The sequence below is a fragment of the Chionomys nivalis genome, chromosome 4, assembly GCF_950005125.1.
Source record: "Chionomys nivalis chromosome 4, mChiNiv1.1, whole genome shotgun sequence".
In the NCBI taxonomy this organism is placed as follows: domain Eukaryota; kingdom Metazoa; phylum Chordata; class Mammalia; order Rodentia; family Cricetidae; genus Chionomys; species Chionomys nivalis.
The window spans coordinates 65709405-65733525 of NC_080089.1; the positions used below are offsets into that span (position 1 = coordinate 65709405).

General features: G+C 36.9%; 1 protein-coding gene across 6 annotated transcripts in view; it reads left to right on the forward strand.

The window, feature by feature from the left end:
- The window catches only part of Herc1 (HECT and RLD domain containing E3 ubiquitin protein ligase family member 1), a 172797-nt gene that overhangs the window by 26267 nt on the left and 122409 nt on the right, over nucleotides 1–24121 (forward strand). For all 6 annotated transcript variants that reach the window (XM_057767484.1, XM_057767483.1, XM_057767487.1 and 3 more), the window contains exons 2-10: nucleotides 3878–4833; nucleotides 8600–8695; nucleotides 10335–10529; nucleotides 12243–12554; nucleotides 15080–15176; nucleotides 15839–15982; nucleotides 18724–18851; nucleotides 21720–21864; nucleotides 22076–22247. In XM_057767484.1, the coding sequence (XP_057623467.1) occupies nucleotides 3904–4833; nucleotides 8600–8695; nucleotides 10335–10529; nucleotides 12243–12554; nucleotides 15080–15176; nucleotides 15839–15982; nucleotides 18724–18851; nucleotides 21720–21864; nucleotides 22076–22247 (2219 nt within the window). In that variant the 5' untranslated portion in view covers nucleotides 3878–3903. The remainder of the gene's footprint in view (nucleotides 1–3877; nucleotides 4834–8599; nucleotides 8696–10334; nucleotides 10530–12242; nucleotides 12555–15079; nucleotides 15177–15838; nucleotides 15983–18723; nucleotides 18852–21719; nucleotides 21865–22075; nucleotides 22248–24121) is intronic.

The following is a 24121-nucleotide window of genomic DNA, read 5'->3' on the forward strand; positions in this document are numbered from 1 at the left end:
TTTACTGTATTCTTTGCTATTAACATTTATTTATTTGTTTGTTTGTTTGTTTGTTTATTTATTTATTATGTATACAATATTCTGTCTGTGTATATGCCTGCAGGCCAGTAGAGGGTACCAGACTCCATTACAGATGGCTGTGAGCCACCATGTGGTTGCTGGGAATTGAACTCAGAACCTTTGGAAGAGCAGGCAATGTTCTTAACCTCTGAGCCATCTCTCCAGCCCCTGCTATTAGCTTTCTTTACCTGTTCCTTAGACAATGGTCAGCAGTGTTCTACTTTTTATCACATTGGTTTTACATTGTTTAGAATTTCATTAGATATTACATAATAGGCATAAAATTATATATAATATATATAATAAACATAATACACAACACATACATATATAAGTAAGTGGAAAGTTAATTGTGTTGTCTTGTTTCTTTTTTGAGACAGATTTTGTCATGTAGTCCAGGTTGGACTCAACTTACTTCACTCAGCATAATGCTGTTACCATGTTGTTTTTATCAACGCTTTTCTTTTCTTTTTTTTTTTTTTTTGAGATAGGATTTCCGTGGTTGTCCTGGAACTTACTCTGTAGACCAGCTGGGCGTCAAATTTACATTCATCTGCCTCTACCTCCTGAGTGCTAGGATTAAAGGCATGTGCCACCACTATCTGGCCTTTATAAATTCATTTTTAAAAAGTTGCTGAGTAGTATGCTGCTGTATGCATACACCACAACTTACATCTTTTTAAAAAAAGGTTTTATTTATTTTTAAAGATTTATTTTTATAATTTAGCTGGGCAGTGGTGGCACACGCTTTAATCCCAGCACTCGGGAGGCAGAGGCAGGTGGATCTCTGTGAGTTCGAGGCCAGCCTGGTTTCCAAGAGCAAGTTCCAGGCTCCAAAGTACAGAGAAACCCTGTCTGGCAAATGGGGGTAGCCTGGGCACCTGTTTCATATAGTTGTCTTGAGACAGTAATGATTCCTGCCATGTAGAAAGTGCTCGATAAATGTTAATAGCTGTTAATTGCTTTGTTTACTTGGAACATTTGTGCAAACTTCAGATTTTGGCAAATTCACTTGCAGGAACCATTTTAAGGACTCACTTGCAGGAATCCTCTGCTTGTCTTTTAGCCTCCCTCTCCCCTCCTTTAATCTATTTTTGTTTTAGGATAATATTGAAGTACTATTTGTATTTTTTTTAAACACCTAATCTTTTGGTGGTTTCTCCAATTCTACTTTTTGTTGGTGGATTTGATAATTTATGTAATTATATTTGGATTTGTGCTTTGGATAAGAAAGAGGAAAAAAAAACAAATGAACTTCTTTTAGTAGGATAAATCATTCTATAGTAAAACAAAACAGCAGTTTGCCAGGATTTAGCTGGTTCATCAGGATTGTGAATTAGTGGTTCTAGAATGAAACCCCATTCGTTTGATTCTTTTTGTCTATAGCTGTCTGTAGTTCTTTTTGTGCTGAATAAGCACATTGACTTCATGCTTTGCTGACTAGTTCTTACTGACATTGTAGCAAAACAATTTGCAGCAAATGCAGTGAGTCTTTTTGCTTTTTGTGCATTTCCTTTTAATTAGTGGTAACTACAAACATTAAGTGTTAATTTTGCACTGTTAAGCATCGATAATTTTATCAAAAGACAAAATTTAGAGCAAACTAAGTTATAGACTTAATTTACTTTTATATATGATTCTTGAATTAGGCAGCACCTCATTCTGTACTAGAATGGGTGTTTTAGTGAGCTGAGTAGGGGAGATTAGCTTTATGGACAGAAAAGGACTGAAGCAAGCAGAAATAAAGAACAAAGTAGATTGGTTCTTTAAACCTGCCTGTGTGTGTAGGATAAAGCAAAGGGTTTCTGTCATGTGCCCAAGACTGGCTCTTTGGAGATTTGGCTGTTTGTCTCCCCTGCTTTCTCAGTAGATGAGATAATGACTTAGTTTTAGCTTATTGATGAGAAACGTTAGCATGGGTCCTCCAATATGGTTTGGTCTGTAAAACTTTATGCAGGTGCTCAGTCCAAATCTGTCTCCTTTTCTACAGTTTGGTTTAACAATTTATATGGTTTAATGAGTCAAAGAGTCCACACCAATCAGCAAGTGCCAGGGGCTGGAGTGGGATGAACTGCACCCAGCATGTGCCAGAATTGAAGCTGAAGACCTCTGGAAAAGGGCTCTCCTCCTAGGCCTGGAGAAGGGAATAGCTTTGATAAATGTCGACTCAGTAGCAGTCTCCCTTTCACTCCCTAAAGGCGTGGAAGTAGACATGAAAGCTCTGATCCTTTAATCGCTTGTTTGGTTTTCTGATGACCATTTCCTTCAGAATGGAGCTCACCAAGAGTTACCCTAGTCATCTGAGTATAAGTTTAGATATGTTAGGAAGGGGCTTGCTTATGAATATATAAAAAAAAATGCACCCCTATCACTTATGACATTTCTAGGGTCTTAGAAGCTATCAAGAACCAGGAGCAAAATAGGCTAACTGGTGTATACTTCTCACTGTGTTGTAAATGCACATTAAGCAGATAACTACACAAATAGTATATAATTGCAAGCTGTGAAAGGTGTTACCAAGTTAAGGTAGTGACTGCTGTGTATTTTAAAAGATAGACTTTATCTCATGTGGGTACAGTCACGAATTGTTTCCCTCAGGAAGTGATAGTTACCTTATGGTTATGTTGTCTTACTTAGTAGAGAGTAGTAAATCCCTGGTGTTGGGGCTGTTTAAACTGAGATTTTGCACTAGATATTGACTTGGTGAAGGCAGGTTCTTAAGTAGAGGGAACAGCAAGTGCAAATTAAATACAAAGGGACTCTTTCCAGGAATCAGAAATCATAAGTGTAGCCATGAAGGGAGAGCCAGGGATAAGATCAGGTCTTGGCTACTTTCTCCACAGAATTTTGTTTTCTATAATAAACTGTTGAAAAACTTATAATTATTTTGTTTTTCCAAATAAACTTAGAATTCGTTAAGAAACACAGAATTAAGAGAGGGAGAAAGATGCCAAAGAAAGGTTAGCATACAGCCAAGACATGGGTGCAAACTTCTTGAGAGTCCAGCTTCTTAGTTTTCAAAAATTGTTATTCTCTGTCACATAGATTTTATCAGTCAATTAATTCAGATATCCTTTATTCTTTGCTGTTTAATTTAATGTCTTATTAAACTGTGCCATATTTATCAAAGCTAAAATATAACATTGACATATACCATGACCTTAACCTTAGACTTTGTCTTAGTTAGGATTTCTGTTGCTATAAGAAACACCATGACTCTTAAAAGGGAAACATTTAAAAATAGTTTTTATTAAGAATTTTTAAAACTACATTCTTTTCTCATACATAACTATCATAAGGAAAGCATTTAATTGAGGTGGCAGCTTACAGTCTCAGAGGTTCAGTCTGCTATCATCTTGGCGGGGAGCATGGCGACTGGGAGTATGGCAGCATGCAGGCAGACATGGTGCTGAAGAAGGTGCTGACAGTTCTTACATCTTGACTCACAGGCAGCAGGAAGTGAACTGAGACATTGGGTGTGATTTGAACATGTCTGAGACCACAAAGCCCATCCCCACAGTGACACACATCTTCCAACAAAGCCACACCTAGTCCAACAAGTCCACACCTCCTAATAGCTCCACTCCCTTTGGAGGCCATTTTCTTTCAAACCATCACAGGCTTCATTTATATTCTATAAGTTTTGAAATCAAAATGGGAATTTCATAAACACTTTAAGAATCATCTGTGCATTTAAGAAAACTATGTATCTGTCATCTGTCTATGAGGGAATCTGAAAAAGCAATTGTCAAGGTACACTTTCTGACAATTGAGATGGGGGTCTAGTTTTTGACTGTCTTCTTTTCTTCTTCTGTAGAACTAATGGCTGAAGAATAAATCAACATGGCGACTATGGTTCCACCTGTGAAACTGAAATGGCTTGAACATCTGAACAGCTCCTGGATCACAGAGGATAGTGAATCTATTGCTACAAGAGAGGGAGTTACTGTTTTGTATTCTAAACTGGTCAGCAATAAGGAAGTAGTACCTTTGCCTCAACAGGTTTTGTGTCTCAAAGGACCACAGTTGCCCGACTTTGAACGTGAGTCTCTTTCAAGTGATGAGCAGGACCATTATTTGGATGCCCTTCTTAGCAGCCAGCTAGCACTAGCAAAGATGGTATGTTCAGATTCCCCATTTGCCGGGGCACTACGGAAACGACTGCTTGTACTTCAGCGTGTCTTTTATGCACTTTCTAATAAGTACCATGACAAAGGCAAAGTGAAGCAGCAGCAGCATTCTCCAGAGAGCAGCTCTGGTTCAGCGGATGTTCATTCTGTCAGTGAACGTCCCCGGTCAAGCACTGATGCACTTATAGAAATGGGTGTCCGAACAGGTCTAAGTTTATTATTTGCACTTCTAAGACAAAGTTGGATGATGCCTGTGTCGGGACCTGGTCTCAGTCTCTGCAACGACGTTATTCACACTGCAATTGAAGTTGTGAGCTCTTTGCCTCCACTGTCTTTAGCAAATGAAAGCAAGATTCCTCCTATGGGCTTGGACTGCTTATCACAAGTCACAGCATTTCTTAAAGGAGTAACTATTCCCAATTCTGGGGCAGACACTTTAGGTCGTAGATTAGCTTCTGAGTTGCTGCTTGGCTTGGCAGCTCAGAGAGGTTCTTTGAGATATCTTCTTGAATGGATAGAAATGGCTTTGGGAGCTTCAGCAGTTGTACATACCATGGAGAAAAACAAACTACTATCAAGCCAGGAAGGAATGATCAGCTTCGACTGCTTCATGGCTATATTAATGCAGATGAGGCGTTCATTGGTATGTACTCCAAGCGTCAACTTTGACAAATTGCTGGCTGGTCAACCTGCTTTTAATGAGTTTGTGGCTCTTGTAAATGATTTGGGAGTTCTTTTAGGATGTTAAGTTGGTTAAATTTTTTTTATGCTCTGTGGGAAGAAACTTGCACATATTGATCTATAGGGATAGGACAATTAGTACAATGAAGGCCCCTGGGTCAGAAGCTGAGTTTATAGTTTAAGTGTTAGAATCAGCACTTTCTGCTCTTACAGAGTTCATTCACATCTTGCTAGGATGATCAAGAAAGAAATATATAAATTTAGGGGGCTGGGAAAATGACTCAGCAGTTAAGAGCTTGTTGCTCTTTCAGGTTCAGGCCCCAGCACCTACATAGTGTAACCTCAGTTCCATGAGATCCAGCACCGTCTCCTGTTCTCTGTGGGCATTGCATGCACATGGTGCACAGACATACTTGCAGGCAAAGTATCTATACGCATAAAATAAAAATAAATAAGTCATAAAATATTCATAATTTCAGGTGAGCTATTTTAAGAGGAAAACAGAAAATGATAAGTTGAGTGTTAAAAGGTTTGCTATTTTAGTTAATGTGGTCAGGGAAGGGAATCTTGAGTTGTTACATCTAAACAGAGACCTTAATGAAGAAAAGTAATGAATGAGTTAAGTAAAAGTCTAAAGAGTTTTCCTTCCTTCCTTCCTTCCTTCCTTCCTTCCTTCCTTCCTTCCTTCCTTCCTTCCTTCCTTCCTTTATTACTTTTTACATGTATGTCTTTGTGAGGGTGTCAAGTTCCCTAGAACTGGAGCTCCAGACAGTTGTGAGCCACCATGTGGGTGCTGAGAATTGAATCCAGGTCCTCTGGAAGAGCAGTCAGTGCTCTTAACTGCTAAGCCATCTCTCTAGCTCCCCCCTTTTTTCTTGCTATACATGCAGTATGTCTGTGCAGGTGTCAGATCCTCTGGAATAGGAATTTTAGACAGTTGTAAGCTGCCATGTGGGTGCTGGGACTTGGACCTGGGTCCTCTGGAAGAGCAGCTAGCACTCCCACCCACTGAGCCATCTCTCCAGCCCCTGAGTTTCTTGTCTGTAGAAGTAAATTCCTTCACCACCATAACCTATAATATCATATTAAAGAATAAACCTATATATGATAAAATTTAAGAATGTGCAAGACTGAAATGTAGTAACTTTTTGAAATCCAAGAATAAAAATTTAAATTTGAAAGTGTTAAGACTCAAATACTTATAAACTGACTTAGGTCTAACTATTCTTAGGTTAAATTGATCAGGTTTTTGTTGTTTGTTTTTGCTGTGTGTGTGTGTGTGTGTGTGTGTGTGTGTGTGTGTGTGTGTTTGAAATGGTCTCACTGTGTTTCTATGGCTGTCCTGGAATTCCTGGCATAAACCAGGCTGGCTTTGAATTCACAGTGACACACAGAGATTTTTTGTTTTTGTTTTTGTAAGAGGAAAAGAGGGGAAGGGAAGAGAGAGAGAGAGAGAGAGAGAGAGAGAGAGAGAGAGAGAGAGAGAGAGTTCATGTTTCTTTTATTGCCCCAAATAACCTAACGAATGTATTTAAAATTCACTAAAAATGCCTTTTGTTATATTTACATATTCCAAGCCTTTCCTTCCACCAAGTGAAATGCAAAGCTTTTGATTATTAAAAATATTTCATTAAGAGAGTTATGTTCAAGTCAGAAGCATTCAACTTTTTATCTGCTGTTTGTTTTACATTTGTGAACTAAACTGTTAATATTGTTACTTTATCATTAAGTTTCTTTTAAAAAAAGTTTTCACTTAAAAAAATAATGTTATAGATAAGTACTTAAAGATTTTAGATGACAGGATCTATGAAAATTTGAACCTCATAATGCTAAATAAGATTAAAACATGTAGTGCTTTGTTAGGGTACAGAGTATTGACATAGGTCTATAATCTTAAATTGTTGTTTAAACCTAGAACTTTATGTTATAATCTAAATACAACAGTCTTCAGATAACAGCTGAGGGGAATACTTAAGCTCTTTGTGTTTTCTTAGTCACCAGTACAACCTCTTGGAGATCTCTTTTTCTCATTTTATTTATTCTTCTTTCATACTTTGTTTTCTCATTTCAAATCTGAAATGTTGTTCCTCTGCATATGTTAACATTCCTTTGAAAAGTCACTCAATTCCTCTTATAAGCTATGCATTTGTATAACTTTTCCTACCAAAGAGGGGAAAAAGATATTATTAGACACCATGACTATGATTATATACTTGCCATGGTGTATTTCCTTCTAGAACAAAATTAGTAAGAGGCCTCTTCACCTTTTCCTTAGAAGGAAGGGAGTACCCCAGGACTTTAGACTGTTCTTCACAACTTCTATTTGTATAACAGAAATGCATGTCAGGTAGAACAGGTTCAGGAAAAATGCTGACACAGAATTACCCTTCACAATTGGAAGGAGGGAGGGAGAGAGAGAGAAGGGGGGTGGGGAGAATATGCTTTGAGATCATACATGGGTTTCTAACTTCTATAAGTTTCTAGTAGGTAAGGAGTGTTCTACACCATGTGATTTAGTCTGGCTTAGTCTGTAAGCCAAGGAGTCAGGTACTGTGATGTACCATAAATTTATCTTGCATATATAGGTGTGTATGTATGTGTAGGGGGCTTAGTTTTGCTTAAAGCTGCAAATGGGAGGTGTAGAACTATCAGGGACCTGGAAATAGGTTCCAGGAGAGCTTGGCTTGATGTATGGCAGGGTGCAGGGAGAGTTTCATTGCTTCATCATCCCACCCCTGCACCCTGTGCTTGGATTACTGCAGGATCTAATATGTGCTAGACATAAGTTTGTTTATGTATTCACAAATTGATTTGATATTTAAATTGACTCTGTAAGCTTAAGAAATCCTTCTAGTAAATATGTGTGTGTGTGTATTTTGTTCATTGTTTAATAATATTTTTTACTCCATGCCTTTTCAGCATCTTTGATTCACTCCTCCTCACTACATGAAGTAAGGAGGAAGTGAACTAATTGTAGTGCCTGTTTTTTACCAGGTGCTTTGCATATCCTTTTTCAGTTGCCATGTTAATCTGTGAGGTAAGATATTATTTACCTTGATCTTGAAGGTGTAAGGCAACTATGTTTTATACATCTATTGAGCATCATAATATAACATGAACTCTTGGGCCATTTACTGTGTTAATTTGTTCTTACACCCTTGAGTCTTTCTTTGAAACCCATTTTTTTTTCTGACTACACTGTATACTTTTTAACCTGCTTCTGTTAAATTGATTAACTTGTCCCACAAATGAGTCCCTTATAACAGCTGTAAAATGTAACTGGTTAACTTTATTGCTGGCTTTCTAGTTTCTGTCTATTTGTCCTGTCATTTCTGGACAAATAGCAGGTGTGCCTAGTCAGAAATCCTTCTCCCAAAGGCCTCATACCCTGTCATATATCCTTAGTGAGTCAAGGATACCACTGGAAAGTAGATTGCTGTCTTCAAGATTCTACATTTGTCCTGAAGAACCTGTGTTTTATTTAGTATGGCTTTCTTACTATTTAATGAGGCAGTTAGGGATTGGTGCTTAATTGATCGATCATTTGACTCAAGGTTTTGTAACCCTTTTAGTTGATTTCATGGCCTAATGTTCAGATTTGATCACAGTACACTTAAACTTATAAACAGTTTTTCAAATAGATTTTTGTAGTGTATTGATTGTTTTTTTTTTTTTTAGCATATATGTTGCTTTCTTTCCATATTGTACCCTACAATGTTTAATTACAGGGTTCGTCTGCTGATCGGAGTCAGTGGAGAGAACCAACTAGAACAACTGAAGGCTTATGTTCACTCTATGAGGCAGCATTATGTCTTTTTGAAGAGGTATGTAATCTTCATAGCTTTGCATTAAAAAAGACGTTGTTGTAGAATATTAGGACGTATGATCTCTAGAAAGGCTCTAAAAGGAGATGATGCCAGTGGTTGCCTCTGGAGAGTGGAACTCAGTGTTTAGTCGAAAGAGATACTTTTCAGTGTATCACCTTTTATTTATTTTGTTTTGAATCATGTACTGGTAACTTTTGTTGTAAACTAATTATTGAGTAAAACAAATTCAGAAATATATATATAACCAGTTCTGTGCCTTAATGAGTTGTTATAAATACCCTTCTAACTGGTTTTAAAAAACACAAAATAGAATTTTAAACTGCTGAGACTACTTAAGGGGCTGAAGGCATTTACTGTCAACCTGCAACTTGAGTGTCATCTCCAGGCGCCACATGGAAGAAGAAACAGACCCCTCCAGGTATCCTCTGACCTCCATGAGTGTCATAGTGCATGCGAACACACACACACACACCCCAAAATGCAGAAGTCCTTTTACATTCTGGTCATTTCTTTTTTTCCCCTCCACAACGGAAGCACTATGTTGACTTTTAAACTAAGTTCCTTGCAGTTTTTTGTAGTTGTGTTGCTACATATGTGTGCCTGAATTCTAGTTCAGTTTTTTCTACTTAAAAAATGTCTTTAAAATCTTTTAGTCTATGTGTTTATATCCCCTTTTTTGGGGAACTAGCTCTGTAGACCAGGCTGGCTTCGAACTCACAGAGACCTGCCTGCCTCTGTCTCATGAGTGCTGGGATTAAAGGTGTGCACCACCATTGCCCAATTTGCTGTGACTTAGATTTTATGTACATTTCTGTATCATGTTGTTCTAGGCTGTCACTGTTTTCAGGACAGTCCTCCATTTATACAGTACTGGTGACCAAATACCATGGCATCAAATACTATGGCACAATTTTAGGAGGCAAGTTGATATAATGTTCCAAGAATCATAAGATTGTCTTTTTTTTATGTGTATAATCCCATTTCTGAGATTTCCTTTTAAGGAAGTTAACAAAATACAGTAATATACTCTTTTTAAAGACAAGGTCTCATCATGTAGACCAGGCTGACCTTAAACTCACAGAGATCTGCCTGATATTACCTCCTTCATAAAGGTACTAGGATTAAAGATATGCACCACCATGCCTGACCCAATAACAGATTCTTAAAAATGTTCTACATAATAAAAATAAAGAATTTAAATGGCAGTTAGAGGAAAGTGGTTAATGTTAATTTACTATTAAATGGACTGTTGTGCAGAGCAGGCAGAAGGTTTTGCTTGAATGTCTTGTATCATTTGTCACTTCTGTATGTACAGTAATGACCATGCATATGAAAATAGTTAACACTGTGTCAAGGTGAGTTTCAGGGGTGTTTTCTTCCTACTTTGTCCTTATGAACTTTGATTTTTCTGTAAAGTGTATGTGATAGCATTTTTATTTTAAAAGGCTTGATTGTGTATTTTTCTCTTTTGTGATTTATTCTGTGCTGATAAATATACTAGCTATCTATTTAAAGCTGTTTATGATGATAGATGTGAGTAGCTTAGAATATTAGAAGTTAAGACAATAATTTCAGAGAACATGTAAAATTAGACTAATAATGTATTGGTTATTTTGTGTATTTAAATTTTTAATAGGTTTGTAGAATGGCTTCTGACTACTCAAGAACATGTGCAAGCCCAGACAGCATTCAGACTGGTGATGCTCCCATTGTCTCTGAAACCTGTGAAGTGTATGTTTGGGGCAGCAATAGCAGCCATCAGTTGGTAGAAGGCACACAGGAGAAAATACTACAACCCAAACTGGCTCCCAGTTTCTCTGATGCTCAGACCGTAAGTTCTCTCTCTGTATTTCTTGTGAACTGGTAGATAATGGTGTGTGTGTGTGTGTGTGTGTGTGTGTGTGTGTGTGTACTTCTGTGCCTTAAGTAATGTTGATTCTGTTTTTCAATGAGTAAAAATTCTTGATTGAAGCGGGGCACGGTGATGCACGCCTTTTAATCCCAGCACTTGGGAGGCAGAGGTAGGTGGGTCTCTAAGGCCAAACTAGTCTACAAAGTAAGTTCCAGGACAGCTAAGGCTGTTGTTTACACAGAGAAACCTTGTCTTGAAAAACCAAAAGAAAAAAAAGCTCTTGATTGATCATCTATTTATATATTATATCACATTAATTCTGTATTTTAACAGAAAAATACATATTTTCATCTTTAATATCCTTAGCACCATTTCTACATCCAAAATATTAAATTTGGACCTAGATTTTTAAAAAGCCTAATGAAGCAGGGTTTGGTGGTAAACACCTTTAATGCTAGTAGTGCTCAGGAAGCAGAGCCTGGTATATATAATTAGTTCCAGACCTGTTTCAAAATCCAAATCCTAAAGATAAATAAAATAGCCGGGCGGTGGTGGCGCACGCCTTTAATCCCAGCACTTGGGAGGCAGAGGTAGGCGGATCTCTGTGAGTTCGAGACCAGCCTGGTCTACAAGAGCTAGTTCCAGGACAGGCTCCAAAACCACAGAGAAACCCTGTCTCGAAAAAAAAAAAAAAAAAAGATAAATAAAATAAGAATAAATACATAACTAAATAAAAAAAAGCCTAATGTATGGCATCAAGTTTTATTTTTATATTCAACACTGGTCATAATAAGAACTGGACTTTTCTCTTTTTCAGATTGTCATTTCATTGTCTTATGATCACTTTCCCCTCTGTATTTGTAGTTCATTGTAAGGCTTTATATTTTCATTAAATTGTATTTTTATTATGCATATAGAATATATGAATATACACGTTATTTATTTATTTATCTATGTTTTTTCAAGACAGGGTTTCTCTGTAGCTTTGGAACCTATCCTGGAACTAGCTCTTGTAGACCAGGCTGGCCTTGAACTCACAGAGATCCACTTGCCTCTGCCTCCTAAGTGCTGGGATTAAAGATGTGCACCACAACCACCCAACTTGTGAGTATAATTTTTATGTGAATGATTCTTGCTTTAATAGACTGTTAAGGAATTAATGGGATTTTTTTTCCTTCTCCAACTGTAAGAGGAAGGTATAATTTTTACTTTGTTGTTTTATTTTTTAGATTTTTTTTTTTAAAAATTATTTATTTAGTTTTATGTATATGGGTGTTTTGCCTACATACTTGTGTGTGTACCATGTGAGTACAGTGCCCGTGGAACCGGAAAAATGATGTCAGATTCCCTGGAACTGAAGTTAAAGAGTTGTGACCTGCCATGTGGGTGCGGAAAATGAAACCCAGGTTCTTTGAAAGAACAGCTAGTTCTATTAACCACTTTGTCATCTCTCCAACCCCATTGTTTTATTTTTGTCATGCTCCAGTAGATAACCTTAAAAGATGGTGAATTTATCCTCAGTGTGAAATGAATATGTGAATGCGGTGTTTTCTGCTTACTGCTCTCTGTGGAAGATCATGCCATATTCTGCGTTGAACAATTTCCTTTTTTTCCTTTTTGATAAACTTGAAGTATTGTACTTTGACTCTCTCAAAACATTTTCTAACCAAAAATTCTGTTGTTCTTTTGTAGATTGAAGCTGGACAGTATTGCACATTTGTCATTTCTACGGATGGCTCTGTGAGAGCTTGTGGTAAAGGCAGCTATGGGAGACTGGGCCTTGGAGATTCCAATAATCAGTCTACTTTAAAAAAGTTAACTTTTGAGCCTCACCGGTCCATTAAAAAAGTTTCATCATCTAAAGGCTCCGATGGTCACACTTTAGCTTTTACTACAGAAGGTGAAGTCTTCAGCTGGGGTGATGGTGACTATGGGAAGCTGGGACATGGGAACAGTTCAACCCAGAAATACCCCAAGCTTATCCAGGGCCCACTACAGGGAAAGGTATGTGCTTTTTTGTGGGTTTACAAATAATCAGATGCGCTGGTATAGTAGCTGGCAGTATTGGTTGTCTTTTGATGTATTCTTTTCTGAGTTACCTTTTGTTTATCACTCTGCCTTATCTTTTTGTGTATCTGTTTTATAGGTTATAGAATGCCTTTACATGTGTCATTCAATTTTAGTTCTTTTTAATTTCTACTTTAGTTCTTTACATGTGTATGTGGGGGGGCACAGGTCAACCTTGGGTGTCGTTTCTAGGACAGCATTTCACTTTTTAAGATTTTTTTTGGGGGGGGGATTAGAGAGAAGGCTCAGTGGCTAAGCATGCCTTCTGCTCTTCAGAAGACCCATGTTCTGTCCCTAGTACCCAATCAGGTGGCTCACAACTACCCTGTCACACCAATTCCAAGGGAGATCAGTGTCTTTGGCCTCCATAGGTACTTGCATGCACATGCCCTCCTCCATAATAAAAAAAAATAACAAAAATACATCTTTTAAAAAAGATTTATTTTGCTAGGTAGTGGTGGTAGCACATGCCATTAATTCCAGCAATAGGGTGGCAGAGGCAGGTGGACCTCTGTGAGTTTGAGGCCAGCCTGGTCTACAGAGTGAATTCCAAGACAGCCAGGACTACACAGTGAAACCCTGTCTCAAAAAACAAGCAAAAAAGATTTATTTTATGCATGTGGGTGTTTTCCCTGCATGTATGTGTGTGTACTATGTGTATGTGTGTGCATACCTGTTGCCTGAGGAGGCCTGAAGAGGATGCCAGATTTCTTGGAACTGTGCATGTGCTAGAAACCAAACCCAGGTTCTCTGCAAGAACAACAAACTCTTTACAGCTCAGCCTTGTTTTTTGAGATAGGGTCTCACCAGTTAAGCCAAGCTGACTGGCCAAGCCCAGGGACCTCTTGTCTCCTCAGTTCCAGCCTGAGATTACAAACACATGCCAGCACTTCTGGCTTTTTGCAGAGTTCTGGTGACTGAACTTGATTCTTATGTCTTCATGACAAACACTTTATGTACTGAGCCACCTCTCTAGCCCTTGATTGATGAGGCATTTAGATTAGTTAAGTGATTGTCAAGAGTCTCATTTAAATAATTGGTTCCAGAACTTTTTATTTTTGTTTGACTTTTCTTAACAGAGGTAAGACTTACGTTGTTTCTGTTTTAAGATTTTAAATTTTATAAAAGAATACATATAATATTTTTCCTGTTATGAGAGATATTTCTCAAATGGCTATAAAATAAATACCACACAGCTATGACTTGTACTGTTTCAACTCACTCATCAACTCCAAAAAAATGGGTCTTGTAATGTCCCACTTTGTAAACTTGATAGGCAGCTTTATAAACAACAAATACCTGATAAGGTACAGAGTGTTCTGGGTATGGTAGCACACATTTGTAATTCCAGTTAAAGACAGTTAGGATTGCCAGTTTGAGGGCAGTGAGCATAATGAGACCCTACCTCAGTGACTGAAAAAGTATTGAATATGATACGAAACTCTTAAGGTGCTTCTGCTAAATGTTCTAAACAGTTGTGATTTTTCTGGTTCTTTTAATATTTTCTTTCTTAATTCCATTGCTAAATATTCTTTTAAATATTCCCCTTATATAGCAGTGTAATTTAAGTGTCATGATGAAAAATGATAATATTTTAAGTTTCTTTGTGAATTCTTATTTTTGGAGGCTAAAAAGACAGGGAGTTATTGGTGCTTTTTTAATTAGCTGATAATATTGATCAGTGTTGGAAGGTATAAGTCATCCCCAGGGCATATTGTTATATGTCTTTACTGCCTTGATTCTTCTAATCCAGTGGTTCTTAACCTGTAAGTCACAACCCAGTTGTTGGGGGTTGAATGACTGTTTCACAGGTTTCACCTAAACACAGAATTGGAAAACACAGATATTTACATTGTGATTCATAACTGTAGCAAAATTACAGTCATAAAGTAACAATGACAATTTTATCTACCATATCATGAGGAACTGTATTAAAGGATCAGAGCATTAGGAAGGTTGAGAACCACTGTACTAATGAAAGATAATTTCTTGATGACAAAAAGGGCAATGAGAAGTTTAATGTGAGCTTATATTCTAATTATATTGTTAATAACAAGTATTTTTAGAGTTGCTAATTATGTAATGAGTTTTCCTTGCTCAGTAAAGACCAGAGGTTTTATACTAATCTTAGATTTAAAAGTTGCCATTGTTTCTTGTTGCATTCTCTCCAACTCCTTCAGTAAAGACTTGATTGATGTAGCTTTCCTTCTATTAATCAGATTGATCTCTTTGCTAAAAATCACAATGTCTCCTTTTTGGATTGAGAAAACTTGTTCTCTTGTTTGGGTCAAAGCTGGGGTTCAGGGCTCAGCAAACAGAACATGGACTTAAGTAATTACTTAGTCAATAGCCTTGATCCTCATGGCTACTACGTGAGTTGTGAGTAGTAGTGTCTTTGATATCCATGTATGTATGTGTTTTAGCATTTGTATGCTTATCAGATTTACTTATGTGCAATCCAGGTAGTTGTTTGTGTGTCAGCTGGATACAGACATAGTGCTGCTGTCACAGAGGATGGTGAATTATATACATGGGGTGAAGGAGACTTTGGAAGATTAGGTAAGAGTTTTTAAAATTTAGAATTATTCACCCAGAACAGAAATGATCAGTTGCTAAGAACCAGTGAGCATAAAGTTCATAGGCCATTTATTATATGAGCTTTAAATTCAAAATTGGTTGTATTTTTTTGTTTTGTTTTGTTTTTGGAGACAGGGTTTATCTGTAGCTTTGGAGCCTGTCCTGGAACTCCCTTTGTAGACCAAGCTGGCCTCGAACTCACAGAGATCCGCCTGCCTCTGCCTCCTGAGTGCTGGGATTAAAGGCGTGCGCCCGGCAAAATTGGTTGTATTTCTATAGATAATTTTACCTAGATTCTGGTGCTGTTATCTAAGATGTTATAAAATCTGATAGTATTGTAACCAGGCACTGTAGTTTCAGAAATAAGAAACATACATTGTGATCCTAAAGTTTCTAATGTAATCAGTGAAAGCAAGTTAACATGGATGTGTTTTTAGACAGATAAGGTGAGTACGAAGGCAGAAACTTAGAATGCTCTAATGACTCGTTAATATGCCTGTCTCCCCCAGGTAGGGAGCAACCTAGGAGAGCAGGTAGAGATGATTTTCTTTTTGTATTTACTTGCATTTAAAAATAACAGATAGCATATTACTCTTGTGAAATTGGAGAAAAGGAGTTAACATTATTTCTGTGCTTTATCTAAGGTCATGGAGACAGTAACAGCCGTAACATTCCAACACTAGTAAAAGATATTAGCAATGTAGGAGAGGTTTCTTGTGGAAGTTCACATACGATTGCTTTGTCCAAAGATGGAAGAACTGTGTGGTCTTTTGGAGGAGGAGACAATGGTATGTACAAAAAAAATTTTTTTTTGGTAGCTTTGGCATTTTTTCCTTAAAAATTGAAAAAAAAATCTTTTTCAAATATGTATGCTTAGTATAAAAAAACTAAAATATAGATGGACAGACATAAATTGTTTCTTTTCTTTTTCTCTCTAAGACAGGGTTTCTCTGTGTAATAAAGCCTGTGCTGGAACTCACTCTGTAGACCAGGCTGGCCTCAAACTCAAAGAAATTCACCTGCCTCTCTGCCTCCCAAGTGCTGGGATTAAAGGTGTGTGCCACCACCGCTCGGCCAAATTGTTTCTTTCAAATAAAATGTTATTTAACCTTTGTTAACACATTTAGGAGACAGACTGCTAAATATATGTACATTTATACATATCTGTTTTGAAAGCCAACATAGGTCTATATGGTTCATATATGTCATTTTTATAACTTGTAATAATATTTTATGGGTATCAATCAACATGTCATTTTACTAATTTTTTAAAAGGCCTAAAATATTATTACATTTATCTGTAGGACAGTTTATAAAATAAGTTATATAGTAAGTTTCTTGTAGCATGATTAATAAAACCCAAAGACAGAAATTGGGGTTCAACCTGAAGATCAGAAAAAACAGCTCTTATCTCTACCTCTGTCTGAAATGGTGATTTTGCCTCTAGGAATCTCAGACTGAGACTGTGAGTGAGAGCTGTTTCTTCCCGTCTTATATTCCTCTCGAGGTCTGGGATTAAAGGCGTGCCCCCCTACTGCCCTGGTTTCTATGGCAAACTAGTGTGGCTACTGGGATTAAAGGTGTTTGTCACCACTGCCTGGTCTGTAAGGCTGATCAGTACGACTGTTTTACTCTGAGCTTCAGGCAAGCTTTATTTATTAAAATACAAATGGAAATACCACTACAGTTTCTCATTGTTGAGTTGCAAGATGTCCCCCAGTTTTTAAAATCAGTGCTTTCGCCGGGCGGTCGTGGCGCACGCCTTTAATCCCAGCACTTGGGAGGCAGAGGCAGGCGGATCTCTGTGAGTTCGAGACCAGCCTGGTCTACAAGAGCTAGTTCCAGGACAGGCTCCAAAACCACAGAGAAACCCTGTCTCGAAAAACCAAAAAAAAAAAAAAAAATCAGTGCTTTCTTTCCCTGCTCCATCATATGGGAAAATAAGATAGGTTGTCAGGAAGACAGACAAAACAAAAGGCACTTCTGCACTGAGTGAGCAGATTTATGTCCACTTTAATTAGTTACTCTGTCAGCTGTGTGAATTCTTACTTGTACACATAGATCAATAGCACTAGGTATGAAAAGATAATTTTAGCCAGGTGTGGTGGCTCTCTCCTGCTGCTGTTCCAAGATTTACAAGGCTAAGGCAAGAGGGTTGAAAGTTAGAGGCTAGCAAGACTTTGTCTCAGAAAACAAAAACTAAACCAAACAAAAAATGATAGCTTAGAAAATAATTCAAGGGGGGAAAGTGATATAATTTAATTTATATTTTAATCAATTTCTAGTATGGTTACATTTATATGTTAACCATATTCCCTCTTTAATTGTTTTCCAAGTTTTCTATTTTTGAACTATTGAATCGTCTTTAACTTTTTAAAAATTATGTGAACTGCCAGCACTTTTTTTCTATTTTGAAAAGAAATATCCCTTTCTGGCCTGAAATTCACTGTGTAGACCAGACTGGACTCAAAATCTTTTTTTACTTTTAAGTATTTTTTTGAGACACGGTCTCTCTATATACACTAGACTGGTCTCGGACTCACAGAGGTCAGCCTGCCTCTGCCTCTAAAGTGCTGGGATTAAAGGTGTGCGCAGTTGCTTCTAGTTTAGCCTCAAACTCTTAATCCTCTTACTCCCCCACCCCCATAACTGGGATTATAGTACCTGGCTTTCTTTCTTTTCTCAAAGACAGGATCTAGCTGTATGACATTAGACTTACAGCTATTCTTCTGCCTCTGCTTTTTGAGCAGTAGAATTATACCCCTGTGTCACAATGCCTGTTTAGCCTGTCAACACATTTAAAGTTAGAAATACAGGCACTGGTGAGATGTCTCAGTGGCTTAGAGTATTTGCTGCTCTTTCAGAGGAGTTTGGTTCCTAGCACCCACATTGAGCAACTTGGAACTACCTGTCACTGTCACTCCAGGAGATCCTGCACTCTCTCTGGCCTCTTTGGGAACCCACATGCACATATTCAAACCTACACACATAAATAAAAATAAAATAAGGGATGGAAAGATGGCTCAGTGGTTAAGAGCTAGCTAGAACTACTCTTCTAAGGGGACCCGAGTTTGATTTCCAACACCCACATCAGGTGACTTACAGCTACTTGTAGCTCCAGTTCCAGGGGATCCAATACCTCTGATCTCTCTCTCTTCTTTCTTTTGCCTCCGCCTACACCACACTCACACACAATTAAAAATAAAATTAATCTTTAATTTTTTTAAGTGCTAAAAATGTTTAAGTTCTAAAAAGACATATGACTAAAAGGCGGACAAATAAAAATTTTCTTTCTCTTTAAAGTAGTTTTTATTGATTGAGAATAAGACACAGAAGACTGTTAATTGTTGATGGTTAACTTTCTTGAAATAGATATGTTCTTTTGTTAATGCGAGACAGAAATGGGTCTCTTCATCTGTCTGGTTATTGCTATAAAAATTAAAGTACTTTATTAAAACAGTGCTTAAAAAATGAACAGGCTTTAAAAATTTGCTTAACTTGAATATGGTTTTCTTTTTTATGTATGTAGGCAAACTTGGCCATGGTGATACCAACAGAGTATATAAACCCAAAGTTATTGAAGCTTTACAAGGAATGTTTATTCGCAAAGTTTGTGCTGGGAGCCAGTCTTCACTTGCTTTGACATCAACAGGACAGGTAAGACTAAGGAATGAACATAAAAATCGTATTTCAGTGGACTAGGTAGCTAAAAAGTGAACTTGAAGTTTGGAATTAAAAGAAAAACATTTTAAGGCAACATAATTGAGATAAAAATACTGTTTTGTTTCAAGTGTAGTTGATGAAAAGGAGCCAGATTTTCTTACCTGCTTGTATGACCTGAATACATTTTCTTTCTTCCCCCTGTTCTTTGAAGTAAGTTGATTTAATAAATTCATTTAGTTCTTAGAACCCTTTAACCCTCTTCCCCAAATCATTGAGGCACCTCAACATCTCCTTCCTATTAAAGAATAGTGAAGAAACAGAAAACAGAAATTTGAGGGGACCAGTATATGAACTAAAAAGATAAGATGATCAAAAAAGAGGGTAAAGAGAAAACCTCCAGATGGGAAGTGTGGTGGTACCGAAGAGAACTAGGCCCAATGAGGAAAGTGACAATGTTTTCTTCCTGGTGTTCATCAGCCACTTTGGCCTAACATGTAGGAGCCATCGTATGCCAGGACAAAGTCGATGACCAACAAAAGCTGACATTCACGTTTAGTTTAGTTACTCTTTGAGACACGTGTGTTTCATATGCTGAAAAATCTAATATAAACTATTTTATTTTGTTATATTATAGAGTCAGTTACATACTTAAAAGAACACATACTTTCATGTGTTCCTCACAGTTGGTTTTGTAGTAAGAATTTATGGATTAAAATCAGCAAGTGCTCACTTGTTTGATTTATATCCACAGGCAAATCTCAGGCCTCCCTTCAGTGATATATGGTTCTTTTTTTTTAATGAGAGAGGAAATTATTTCTGCTTTGTGTACTAGATGGTTGTATAAGATTTGAAAAAAAAATAAAATAAAGTTCTTATGCTTAACTGTTGGTGGCAAATAATAAACACTAAATCTATTGCACTATATTCCAAAGGAATTTGCAAATTACTTGCTATATAGAATAGTTTTATCATGAACATATTAGGTTATGTGAAGTCTAGTGTGTATGTTTATGACAAATAAAGTGGGAGGAAATACTTTGATGAGCCATTCTGTTTCTCTTACACCTGTGGAGCTTTTTACGCCATCTGTCTCTCAGTTCCCTCAGGACTACTCAGTCTAATTTTCTACTAAATGTAACTCTTCTGTCTTAATGCATAATGAATTTTTTACAGAATGACATAATCCCTAAAATGCAAGACAAGTACTCTTTTTGTGTGTTATAGTTTTAGGGCTCAAACCCAGGACATTTTGCATGCTAAGCAAGTATTGTACCAACTGAGCTACAAGTATTCTTAATCTAGTGCTCAGCTAAAAGAATATTCAAAAGAAAGCTAAGAGGGCCTTACTGTATTGGACTTGGAGTCATTTAGAATCTCAGCAATGTTTCCCTCCCTGTGTTTAGTTCCTAATCTTTGTTTGAATAGGCTTTTGATATACTGGAGTTCTTTTATACCTGTACTTGTCTTAAGTAGGTTTTCTGGTAGTTGGTATAAATATATGGTCTTCTGTTTAGTCAAAGACATCTAACCTGTCCTTACCCATCTTTCCTAAAATAATTTGAAGACAAAACAAAAATAATAACCATAACAGAAAAAGCCATTATGGCATAAAGATAAGGGTGAATATAATTATATCAAAGGCAATTGAAAGAAAAAGTCGTTCAGTTTGGATTGTAAAATTGGAAGTCATTTCTCCTCTTCTTTTCTTCATGCGTCTTTTCCTGGATAACATAAGTCAACCACTATTCATTTTGTTATCATTTTAATTAGTAGCAAATAAAGGTGTTCAGGGAAGCTATGTGACTGCTGATTCACATATTCTTTGTGAGTGATAGGTAAAATCAGTTTTGTGGTTTATAGTATTAATTTTATCATTTCTTGGTCTAGTCTACCATGTAAGAAACATGTAAGTAATGTAAGTAGAAGGTTTTTTTTTTTTTAATGTTTGTTTTTGGTTTTTCGAGACAGGGTTTCTGTGATAGCCCTGGCTGTTCTAGAGCTTATGCTGTAGATGAGACTGACCTCAAAATCCGAGATCCACCTGCCTCTGCCTCCTGTGTGCCTGCGCCACAGTACCACCCGGCAGTAAGTAGAAATTTTAAAGTAGTATTTCCATAACTGCTTAGATTGAACAGTATTAGCCAAGTGCAAGCCAGTTAGTGGTAACTTTAGCAGAGGATCTCCTATCTTTCTTTGATTTTATTTGTGGCCAGTTTAAAGCTGCTCATATATTTATATACTGGGTGTTTAAAGACAGCACAATAAATGGCAGTGATTTTTTTTTTCTTCCTTATTTTAGATAGGGTTTTCTTTTTTCCTTTTTCTTTTCTCTCCCCCCCAACCCCGTTTCTTTTTTCTTTTTCTTTTTGGTTTTCCACGACAGGATCTGGAACTCACTCTGTAGAGCAGACTGGCCTTGAACTCATAGACCCACCTTCCTCTGCTTTCTGAGTGCTGGGATTAAAGGCCTGTGCCACCACAGCCTAGCTATTTTTTTCTAATGAAACAAACAAGGTGCAGATATTTGCTAAGAAATAATTACTGTTAATTTTCTTAGGTGTTCTAATGGCTTAATATTTCTACTTTTTTATGTCTGTGTATTTTTGAGAGGATTATTTGAAGAATGGGAATGGGGATGATCAGCTGAGGCAACTAAGGGCTGGTATATTTGCTTCTCAGCTGTCTTGTTGATCAGCCTCCTGAGGGCTACCATGACCATCTTTAAAATGATCAAAACACTAAATATTATTTTAATATCTTATATTGTTTTAATAGCAGGAAGTTACCACACTTGTTAATAATTTTAGTTAATAATCTACTTGTTTTTTGGAATTGATGTGTTCTGTATTTCTGTCTTTTCAGGTCTATGCTTGGGGTTGTGGGGCTTGTCTAGGTTGTGGTTCTTCAGAAGCTACTGCTTTGCGACCCAAGCTCATTGAAGAATTGGCTGCCACAAGAATAGTTGATATTTCTATTGGAGATAGTCATTGTTTGTCTCTTTCTCATGGTAAAGTCCTGTTTATTCATTTGTTTTAGTATTTTAGGTAACATCTTTATAGCTTAACTTTATAGCACAAACTTTAAATTCTCCTGTCTTACCTCCTTAGTGCAGATATTACAGGTGGTCTAAGTCATTTGTTTTTAAAGAAGTGTTTTAATCTATTTTTTAAATTTGTTAACATTTGAATTTAACTTTTATACCTATGTCTTATTTTTAGATAATGAAGTTTATGCCTGGGGCAATAACTCCATGGGGCAGTGTGGCCAGGGAAATTCCACAGGTCCCATTACTAAACCAAAAAAAGTGAGTGGCTTAGATGGCATAGCTATTCAGCAGATCTCAGCGGGAACATCACATAGTTTGGCATGGACTGCTCTCCCTAGGGACAGGTAAGTGCTATGTTTAAGCATTCTTGTGAGTTTTTTAAAAAATATTTTCCTAGCCAGGCGGTGGTGGCGCACGCCTTTAATCCCAGCACTTGGGAGGCAGAGGCAGGCGGATCTCTGTGAGTTCGAGACCAGCCTGGTCTACAGAGCTAGTTCCAGGACAGGCTCCAAAACCACAGAGAAACCCTGTCTTGAAAAACCAAAAAAAAAAAAAAAAAAAAAAAAAAAAAAAAAAAAAAAAAAAAAAAAAATTTTCCTATATTTATTTTAAGACTGAATGTCCAATGAGTCAACATTACACAATATACTTCAGAAGTTGAACAGTTAAATTTAATAGTAGTAATAATGATGATAGTATATTAAAATTAATTTCTAAATAGTACATGTTTAACAGAATAACACATGCAGATCTCTACAGTAAGAATAAGTTACAGACCACTCAACTACTGCTTATTTATGATAACACACCATGTGGGGGGCTAAATGGCACTGGGAAGAAACATTGGGTTTATCATAAGATGCCTTTCTTTTGTGAAATTTTACACGTAAAAAGTAAACAGACCATTTGTAGCTTCACTGGCAAAGTTTTGTGTAAACTCATGTTAATTTAAAGTTATTTGTATCATCAGATAGGAACCATCAACATATTGCATTATCAAACAAGTATTATTATTTATGTAGGTAATTGTGTTGATACCTTTGCCTGTAATAATAAATTATATAAACACCTTAAAAGACTGAAGGATTTGCTTTGGTTTACATGCACCAGTCCATGCTCTTTTGGATTCATTACCTTGGCCTGAAGTAAGTCAGAACATTATGGTATAGCAGAATAACCACCTTCTTTCATCAATATTGGATTCACCAGCATGGACCAAGCCTTCAACACATGAATCTTTGGGCAGAATACTTCATATGTAACCCTACAAGAGTATAACAGTAGTATTAATAAATTTAGAAATAAGTTTAATGTGATTTTTAAAATTAACTACTATAAATACACACGCACACACACACTAAAAGTATATGTAATTTCTAGCATTGACTCTGTTATAAAAATGACATTTAGATCCCTTTTCATGTGCATATTGAGGTTACATATATTTCAACAGCAAGAAGCTGTATTTAAGATAATTTAATTTTTTCTCATTTTGAATTCTCTGTCTTTAGAGAATGTTTAAGTGTCAAACTGAGGAGATGGCTGAGTCAGTAAAATGTTTGCCTTGCAAGTATGAGGAATTGAGTTCAGATCCCCAGCCTCCATGTAGAAGCCAGGTGCTACATACAGACCATATCTTTAATTTTGGTGCTTAGGTCGTGGTGGTATGCATAGATGGATCTCTGGAGTTCTCTGGAGTTCTCTTGCTTGTTCAGCTGAATTAGTGAGCTTCAGCTTCAGTGAAAGACCTTGTTTCCATATCTTTAATTTTGGTGCTTAGGTCGTGGTGGTATGCATAGATGGATCTCTGGAGTTCTCTGGAGTTCTCTTGCTTGTTCAGCTGAATTAGTGAGCTTCAGCTTCAGTGAAAGACCTTGTTTCCAAAAATAAGGTGGAGAGTGACTAAGGATGACACTGGGTATCAACCTCTGTCTACCCTCCACACATGTATATGAATAACGTATATCATGTACACAGTTCAGTTTTACCTATCTAGAGCAGATTAAGATCAGAACTAGGCTTTATTGGTTTAAAACATTTGTTTAACTTCATTGCTCTTTGTCTGGTTGGTTTTATTTGTAAAACAAAATAAATTACTTCAAATAACAAAAGCAAAAAGCAAAATAAAGCCGCCCTCCCCGCCCAAAAAAAAAAAGAAGACAAAAAAATCAAAAAACCCAGTGACTATACTTTTAAATCAAGGTTCTCCCCATCCCAC